The sequence below is a fragment of the Emys orbicularis genome, chromosome 8, assembly GCF_028017835.1.
Source record: "Emys orbicularis isolate rEmyOrb1 chromosome 8, rEmyOrb1.hap1, whole genome shotgun sequence".
NCBI classification, from domain to species: Eukaryota; Metazoa; Chordata; order Testudines; family Emydidae; genus Emys; species Emys orbicularis.
The window spans coordinates 43,482,640-43,492,500 of NC_088690.1; the positions used below are offsets into that span (position 1 = coordinate 43,482,640).

At 43.6% G+C, this 9,861-nt stretch overlaps 1 protein-coding gene across 1 annotated transcript in view; it reads right to left on the reverse strand.

The window, feature by feature from the left end:
- The window catches only part of SLC25A24 (solute carrier family 25 member 24), a 43,119-nt gene that overhangs the window by 17,036 nt on the left and 16,222 nt on the right, over positions 1–9,861 (reverse strand). Inside the window, exons 2-4 of the mRNA XM_065408931.1 lie at positions 3,568–3,694; positions 2,773–2,860; positions 1,859–1,970 (exon numbers count right to left, since the gene is read on the reverse strand). Coding sequence (XP_065265003.1) covers positions 1,859–1,970; positions 2,773–2,860; positions 3,568–3,694 — 327 coding nt within the window. The remainder of the gene's footprint in view (positions 1–1,858; positions 1,971–2,772; positions 2,861–3,567; positions 3,695–9,861) is intronic.

Below are 9,861 nucleotides of genomic sequence, written 5' to 3' on the forward strand. Positions count from 1 at the left end.
CTTGGGTTAGCTTAATTAAATCGTACAGGGCATGAAATTTTTCACAACCCTGAGCAATGTAGTTAAGCCAAACTAACTTTGAAGTCTAGACCAGCCATGAAAATCTGGTCCATTTAAGGGGTTTCCAGTTGCACATCCAAAATGGAGGCCCCCAAAATCACCAGTCACTTTTGAAAATGTTGATTGGGTGTTCTAGTTTGTGCCTATATTAATAGCACCTGCCAGAATTTGGCCTGATATGCACTGGACACTAATATCACCTTACAACTAAGCCTAAAAAAAAGAAAGAAAGCTAAAGTCACCTTTTGGGATTTTACTGTATAAAAGTTATTACAATAGCCAGCCCACAACACTCCTATGCTAATTTAGATTCCTGCTCACCAGAGTCCAATCAGAACTAAGAGCCTTCAATTTTAAAATAAAAATAGCTTTCAAAAGGCTGTTACCGTGAGAAACTGAAACAAGATTTCAAACATTTTGGCTACGTAGGGCACCACCTGTGTTGCTGTGGTAACTGGAATTCAGCTGATGACCAAGTTCTCGCAGTAGGCCAACTGCAACAATTGTAGATCTCATGGAACACTTCTAAACTGAATACTTAGGATTAGATGAGGAGGTTCCATAATAACCAGAAAAAGAACTTGTAATTTTCATCATTTAAGAAACAGAAAAATTCTTGGGCATTTTTCACTAAATAGTATAGACCCAGAACTATCCAATTTCATATATTTGCCTCATGTTTTCTTTTGGCGAGGCATTTAAGAGGATAGCTGGATGTTATTAACCATGTGATACTCCCATTGTGAAATCAACCAGGGCAGGTATATACGTTTAGCCTGGTTTTAAAATAGAAAACTATGAAGAGTAGTTTTCTTCTTACAGTTTCATAGCTTAATAAAGGTCAAAGAATATTCTCCTCCAACTTTTAACTATAAAATTATCCTCAGGTTGGGACTGTGTACTGCAAATCAACCAAAATTGTAAACACCTATAAGCAAGTTTTTATCATCAAATGATCTCATTATATTTAAAGTAATTACAGTTTTTAGCCATGTGGTCTTAACTTTCCTGTAAATGATCAGGGTCATTCTGTCAAATTATTTATTTGTGCACATGCAATATTTTACTGGAGGGTTACCTATAACTTCACATTGCTTGCATATGAAAGAATTATTAATAAAATAAGATCTCCACTCCTGAGGAATTGAACTTACCTAGGCTGAGACAAATGTAGTGCATTACTTCCTGCCATTACGTATTCTATTCTTCTTACTTAAAATTCTACAGAGAGCATGCACATGTATGTGTGCAAACACACACATAAAGTCTACATGAAATTAGCAATTTTGTGAACTTTATGATAAAATTGCTGGTTAAATGAAACTGCTGACACAATACCAATATTCTGAAACAGCTAAAATACTTCTCCAACTTGTATGATCACACAAAAGCAACAGTCCGTTATAAAATTCACATAGTAACTAGAAAAAGGATTTACTATTACGTGACATTGTTTTGTGAGGCCTCTCCAAAGGGACAAAGTACGTATTTCTAGTCCTAATGGTTGGCAAGATACCGGACCTTAGACTTTTCACTGATCCAGGACTAAATACTCATACTCACACAAGGATACTTGGGGCAGGAAGATGGGATAAGACCACCACATCTGGGGAGGAAAAAACACAAACTATACCAGCTATCTAAAGCTTCTCAGAAGGTTTGAAGTTCTAAAATTAGTTCTGGCAGAGATGGATTTGGAAGCAGAATCCAGGTGAGGAGTCAAAGATACAGGATAATCTCACACACACAAATATATCTACTTAAAATAGATCTCCTTTAAAATACAAGCTGAACTTACAGTAGAATGTTTCCAATAACGGATTATTTCCTCAATGTCTGTAGCTGGGTTAAATAAAAAGTGATCCCGCCATTCATTCCAGTCCACTGACATTGTCCCATCAGCATCAATGCTGAAATTAAAACAAAACAAAAGTATGCAAAATATTAAATTGTGTCTGGAAAATAGTAAAAATAAATAAAATATCTGGTTACTCTACATGCAAACTTTTTCAGGCTTAAAGTCCTGTGAACCCATGCAAACCAGTCCTCACACGAGTGTGAAAATCCACATACAGCAGTGGATACCAATCTTATAACTGTTCAGTAAAACGAACCGTTTTTCCCAACTGAGGTATGAGGGAAGGGTAAGCGGACATAACAAAAATCACGTTAATGAAGAACAAGTTGACATCCCTTCACATTTCCAATGTCTTCAATGCATTGGAAATCACACTCTGCAGTGGTTTGAAGGACAATAAAACAATGCAGTACACCATACTACAACTTATGCACCATACCTACTGTAAATTTGAGATGTTCGATTTATGAATCTTTCAATTTTATGAACTCAAATACTTAGTATAGTAGAATTCCTATTCTACTATCACATTTGGAAGGGTATGCCTGGCTCTTTAGTCCTCTAAAAAAAAAAAAAGGAAAATAGAGCATGTTTTTATTGTTAAACTGGAGGCCAACTACTGTGGGTTATGCAGATAGGTGTGATACCTAAATATTAGCATGACTCCAATTCAGTCTTAAATTAATATGAAAATAAAAATTAGACAGTGTTGTACTTTGCTAATCAATAGTTATCTTTGATTAAAAATTATCCTTTTACATCTGATTTGGAATTATGTAAACATGTTTATGAACAATCATTTGAAGAATACACAAAGTCACAAACACTGACTAGAAATAAGAATAGTTTCTGACCTTTTTAGAATCTTTTCCGCCTGTTGTTCTGAAATATTTATACCCAATATCTTGAGAGACTGGACAATCTCTGACGCTTCAATTTTTCCTTAAAGCATTAAAAGAAAATATGTGCAAGTTAAAAGCTTCTTCAGATCTTGGTATGTAAACTCACATGACAATGATCTTTGTTCTACTTAAAGATTTGGGAAGTCTTTAAACTATCATTTAGTACAAACAAAGCAGCACAGACCATTTAATACACTTTTACACTGAAGTCCTAAATGATATAATTGGATAATATCTGCTCAGTCTTTGTAATACATAAGTGCATCACAAACACCTAGTGAGTCAGTCTCCCTCTATCAAAGAGGGAAAAATATATTTTTCCAACTAGTGACTTCCTCACAGCTCCTCTAGCTGCAGGGCAAAATTCCTTAGTCTGCCATCTTGAAGGCTGTTAACTGGAGGAGAATATAATCCTTATATAATTAGTTATTTGACTATGATGTGGATACTCAATCAAAATTACGAGCCTGCTCCTACTCCAATGGAAATTAATTGGAGAGGATACAAGTTCCATATTAGCAATACAAGTTCCATCTCAGCAAACTTTACACTCCAACAAAAAAAATTTACCTCCATTTATTACATACAATATTTACATTACAAACAATATATTTAGGTCCTTGAATGTTTGGGGGAAATAACCATCTTGTACTGAATTATTCTGAAATCTAGTTCAGTAATTGGTATCACACATTTTTCTTTCAAACAGGTTTTTGAACCCCAGGTCAGGTGAAAATAAAGACATACCATCATTGTTTTTGTCCAGACTCTTAAACGCTAGTTTCATTTTTTTCTCATGGTCTTTAAGGTACTGCATAAATTCTTTGAAGTCCAGCTGCCCATCCTTGTTAGAATCTCCAGTTTTAAAAATTTTCTGTTGAGAGAAAAATAATGAAGGAAATATTATTGATCAAAGAATGAATGAAAGAAAAGTGCTTTGTAATATTAAGATCTGCACAATCAACTGTGACAGGCATCTCACATTGGTAGAGTTTGGGAAAGAAACACTTTTCCTCGCTTACTAAAACTGACCCCCAATTGAACTTCAACACACCCACGCTGGGTAGGAAAGTATTGCTACTTCCATTTTATACTAAAATGACTGTCTGTAAGACAGTCGTTAGGAAGCAATGATAAGACACATTGAGACAAATAAAACACACTCTTAAATGTAGTCCTACCTATGAAATTATCCAAGGGTTAAATACAGCCTATATAAATACATGTTTGACACAGGGATGAACTGGATTCAAGTTGTGATCTTACTTAGGGCATGGCTACACTTGCAGATGTAGAGCGCTGGGAGTTAAACCAGCCTTCTGAGACCGCAGCAGGGAAAACGCTGCCGAGTGTTTACACTCTCAGCTGGAAGCACACTGGCGTGGCCACATTAGCAGCTCTTGCAACGCCACAAAGAGCAGTGCATTGTGGTAGCTATCCCAGCGTTCAAGTGGCTGCAACGTGCTTTTCAAATGCGGGGGGTGGGGTGGAGTATGACCGGGAGTGTGTTGTGTGTATGTGGGAGGAAGAGAGAGTGGGTTTTTAGGGTGCTGAGAGTGTGTCAGCATGCTGTCTTGTAAGTTCAGACCCCTCTTCCCCCCGCCTCTCTCTCACACACTCACAGCAAGCAACATTCTACACTAGTGGCTTGCTTTGTCCCGGAGCAGATAAGCATGCTGGCTGTCACAAATGGAGCTTTGAAAGGGCATATTCACATTCCTACAGCCGATTCCAAAACAATGACAAGAGTGGCCACTTGACTCAGGGTACGTCTACACTTACCGGAGGGTCCGGCGGTAGGCAATCGATGTTCTGGGATCGATTTATCGCATCTGGTTTAGACGCGATAAATCGATCCCGGATCGATCCCGGAAGTGCTCGCCGTCGACGCCGGTACTCCAGCTCGGCAAGAGGAGTACGCGGCATCGACGGGGGAGCCTGCCTGCCGCGTCTGGACCCGCGGTAAGTTCGGACTAAGGTACTTCGAATTCAGCTACGTTATTAACGTAGCTGAATTTGCGTACCTTAGTCCGAAGTGGGGGCTTAGTGGGGACCAGGCCTTAAGGGGATTTCTGGAGGCCGATCAAAGCGCAGTAATGCAATACCTCGTTCACACTGACGCTGGGGCGTTTCAGCTGAGGCGCAACAAGCATTATGCTTCTCATGGAGGTGGATTGCTAGGAGCGCTCCAGCTGCAGAGTCCAGGCACTCTCAGTGCCTTGCCAGTGTGGACGGGTCGGGAGTTAGGGCGCCTGGGGCTGCTTTAATGCGCTCTAACTTGCAAGTGTAGCCAAGCCCTTACTAGACATTTAGTCTACATTCAACACCTTGCCCTGCTTATGTCTAAAGAAGTGACGAAAATGGGGAGTTATAGCATGCTAATCTCTTGGAGCAGGGGTTCCAAACTGTGGTACATGAGCTTGATGTTGACTTCACACACAAAAATTTAAGGTAGGATGTAAATGAATAAAGTTTGAGAATCACTGATTAGAGTATAGAGTTTAAGGTGAAGTTCTGCTCTCATACTTCAGGATGGATATGAATGCCTATATTCCACTCTCCCGACACATGTAGAGTTCCTAATGAGACAGAATACAGAATTAGAGATGCACTCAGGGGATCAGAGCCTGATCTGAGAGCAGAATTCTGAAGAATATATTTCAAAGCACCTCATGGTACGTTTGAAATCTCTGCTAAAAAAAATAAATGAATGTGTTTCTAGTTTAAATATTTTCAAACAAGTGTGATGAATCAGGGCTATATCTGTACAATTTATGAATTCAGATTGATATTGTGAAGCTGTATTATGAAAAACTGCTGTATTATGAGTGCCTATATGTATGTGGATCCACTATTGCTGACAGGGCCTGTAGCAGATACATACAAGACAGGGAAAGTGGGAAATACTTAAGGTTAACAATAGTACTGAAACTCACAAAAGGTCATGATATAAAGTAGCTGAAGCTTTAGAAATCCAGTTTTAGCTTAACACCTCCAAAGATAGTGGGGGTGGTAGAAGCAGTGGAACAAAAGAGATCAGGTAACCAAGAGGGGTTTAAATAAAGAAACACACAGGAATTGGGGAGCCAGACAAGAAGAGGAAGCACGAGGCAAGAGAAAGAAGGGGTCAGAAGCTGAGTAAGGAGCTCCAGGAAGAAGAGGTCACCCAGCATGTAGCAGCCTCATTAGGAAAGGGGGCCCCTACCTGCTTTCCTGCACCCAGATGGCCCCAAGGGACAACGATCCAACCCCAAAGAATGCCCTGGAATGGTGAGGAAACTGAGGTGGGGACATGCATTTAGTGTCTGTGGTTTGTATAATCTGTACTCTCCTGTACTTTAACCATAAAAGAACATAAAGTTGTTAGACTCTGTGCATAGTTTGTGTGTGTTGACTGCTTGACAACTGCTGTGTGCCCCTAAGAGAGTTAAATTATAATCAGAAGTTTCACACCTTTGGGGTGGAGCTCTGGGAGAGGTGTGTGCATGAGTAACTGGGGTCTCTCACAGGCCAGCACTAGTCCTAGGGGCCTAGGACAGGTGGGCTGAGGAGCGATAGCAGACTGAGGGTCAGTACCCAGGAAATGTGATAGAAAAGCTCAGGGAGGAGCCAATGCTGCAGCCTGCTGAGGCTCCAGAAGCTTAATATACCCCAGGAGAGCCCTAGCACAGAGGCTTTGGATTCCTCTCACAGTGGATCTAGTGGGTGGCCAGGAGGAATTGCTTGCTAGGATCTGTGACAACCAGTTACATCCAAATGTGCTCATTGTATAAATACAACATCCCTGCCAATTTATTGCTTGTCTGCACTCTGGCACTCCCCATTGCCACTCCTGCTCCTGAATAGGATGGGATTATAAAACAAATGAACCAAGAACCTAACATGACTCAAGTAATTGCAAATCAGGGTTTACATGCACTAAAACAAAAATGGTCTCCCAAGAACTTCCGCATCAGTTCCATTCTACTTACCTTAGCCACCCACTCATATACTAATGATGTGTTATCTGTATAAATTATATTACCACAAGATCTGATGCAGGCCTTGTCGTAAAATGCCTTGCATACCTATGGCACTTATATAGGTAGGTAATCAATCTCAGTACAAATTTGTATGGCTATTCTGAACTATGACATTTTACTGAAACCACATTGCTTATTTTGATCTGGAGACAAGATCACTCAATATGCAATAAGTGCTCATTCCGCTGTAACCAGTTACAACTTACTGAGGGCATGGCTACACTTGTGAGTTAGAGCGTATTAAAGCAGCCCTGGGCACCTTAACTCATGACGCGTCCGCACTGGCAAGGCACATAGAGCGCCCGGACACCGCGGCTAGAGCGCTGCTGGTAATCCACCTTGGCAAGTGGAATAACATTTGATGTGCCCCCACTGGAGCGCCACGGCGCCAATGTGGACACCCTGGTATGTTAATGCGCCCTGATTGGCCTCCGGAAGTGTCCCACAATGCTTGTTCTAGCCACTCTAGTCATCACTTTGAACTCTACTGCCCTGCCCTCAGGTGACCAACCATCAGACCCGCCCTTTAAATTCTCTGGGAATTTTGAAAATCCCCTTCCTGTTTGCTCAGCCAGGCTTGGAGTGCTCTCAGCGCATCTTTCCAGGTGACCATGCCTCTATGCGCCAGGTGATCCCCAGTATGGAGCAATGGCGAGGTGCTGAACCTTATCAGTGTTTGGGGGGAGGAAGCTGTCCAGTTTCAGCTACGCTCCAGCCGTAGGAATTACGGTACCTTCGGGCAGATATCAAGGGACATGATGGAAAGGGGCCATGACTGGGACGCACTGCAGTGCAGAGTTAAAATGAAGGAGCTGTGGAATGCCTACCGCAAAGCCTGCAAGGCAAACTGCCGCTCCGGTGGTGCCCCCATGACCTGCTGTTTCTACAAAGAGCTGGACGTGATACTTGGGGGCAACCCCACCTCCACTCCGAGGACCACAATGGACACTTCAGAGCCCAGTTCAACAAGGCAGGAGGAGGAGGAGGAAAGCGGGAGTGAGAGTACTGAGGAGGAGGAAGACACCCTGGAATCCCTAGATGCATGCAGCCAGGAGTTGTTCTCAAGCCAGGAGGAAGGTGGCCAGTCACGGCAGCTGGTGCTTGGGGAAGGACAAACACCAGAGGAGGTTCCTGGTAAGCAACTTTTATTTTGGGAAGGAAGTTATTCGGTGTGGGCTCTTGGGGCGAGGAGGGTTAGGGCTGTATGCCTAGATGCGGAATAGGGCGTTGATGTGCTCTCTCACATCACGGTAATCGGCTTCAGTGATCTCTTCAAAGGTCTCATCCAGAACTTGGGCAATGCGCTTGCGCAGGTTTCTTGGGAGAGCCACTGTGGTCCTTGTCCCAGTCAGGCTAACATGTCCGCGCCACTGTGCTGTGAGGGGTGAGGGGGACCATTGCTGCACACAGGCAAGCTGCATATGGGCCAGGGCAGAAGCCGCATTGTAGTAGAAGACCCTCCCTTGCTTCCCAGGTCACCCTCAGCAGCAAGATATCTTCCAGGACAAACTCCTGTGGAAAATGTGGGGACAGTGTTCAGTATAGGGGCCCCCTGCAGCTGTTGGCTCTCCCCAAGGCACAGAAACCCAGAGGACAGTACAGCTGTGAAACAATGAGTCCTCCTTGACCCTGTGCTTAGCCACCATTTTGGGGCTCCCATGAGTTGTGTGTGCTTGCTTTGGGACAGGCAAATTATGCTATTGTGTAGACTGTGCTTGCCCTTAAGTACGGGGGAATCATTGCTCTGTCTGGTGTGAACAATGCTGCCTCTGTTAAATGTTGCATTTTGCCTTTACAGATGCAACCTTGAGATCTCAGCCGTCCATGTTATCACCAGCCGAAAGACTGCAAAGAATTAGGAAGAGGCCACATAGAAGCAAAGAAGACATGCTGCATAAAGTAATGCAGTAGTCCCTTAACGAGAATCTAAAAGTGCAGGAGTGGAGGGAGAGTGAAAGGAGGATCCACCAGCAGAATGAGGAGTGCCGGTACAAAAGCGCGGAGCTCCAGCAGCAAAGCACGGATCGGCTGATAAGCATCATGGAGCACCAAGCAGACTCGATCCAGGCACTCGTAGCCATGCAGGCAGAGCACTACCATGTCCCCCCCCCCCCCCCGCAGCCCGTGTCCCAAAACTCTTTCCCTTGTGCCCGCATGTCACCTCCAACCCACTTTCCCCACCATCCAGGTTATCGCCACCAGCTGCCTCCAACACCTGTAGCTTCACCACCCAGCCCTGAAAACGACGACCTTTACCCACTGCACTCAACCCCCATTACCATGCATTACAGCCATCCTGAAGTGCAGCACTCATTGCACAGCACCAGACAGGAAGGTTGAGTATGATAACAGGACATATGCAAATCTGTGATTGTACCGGTCCCCACCCCACCCCCTTGCCCTTTCTGTTTCCCAAGCAGTTATGTTTCTTTTCAATAAATGGATTTTTTGGCTTTGGAAACATTATTATTGCATAAAGTAAAAGATACCTTGGCCCAGGAAAGCAACAGGCCCTGCAAGTCAGTGTAGCAAACACAGATTCCTACTAACATTGGAACCACTGCACTTCACTCCCGTGCAGGGCACCAAACATTATTGGTGGCTTTCAACCCCAAATTGCTCCCTCAAGGCATCCCTAATGCTTGCAGCCCCATGCTGGGCCCCTCTAATAGCCCCGGTCTCTGGCTGTTCGAATTCAGCTTCCAGGTGTTGAACCTCCGAGTTCCATGCCTGAGTGAATCTTTCATCCTTCCCTTCACAAATGTTATGGCGGGTACAGCACGCGGATATAACTGCGGGGATGTTGTCATCGGCCAGGTCCAGCTTCCCATACAGAGAGCGCCAGTGGCCCTTTAAATGGCCAAAAGGGCACTCTACAGTCATTCTGCACTGGCTCAGCCTGTTGTTGAACCGCTCCTTGCTGCTGTCAAGGTTCCCTGTGTAGGGTTTCATGAGCCACGGCATTAAAGGGTAAGCAGGGTCTCCAAGGATCACAATGGACATTTCGACTTCCCCTACT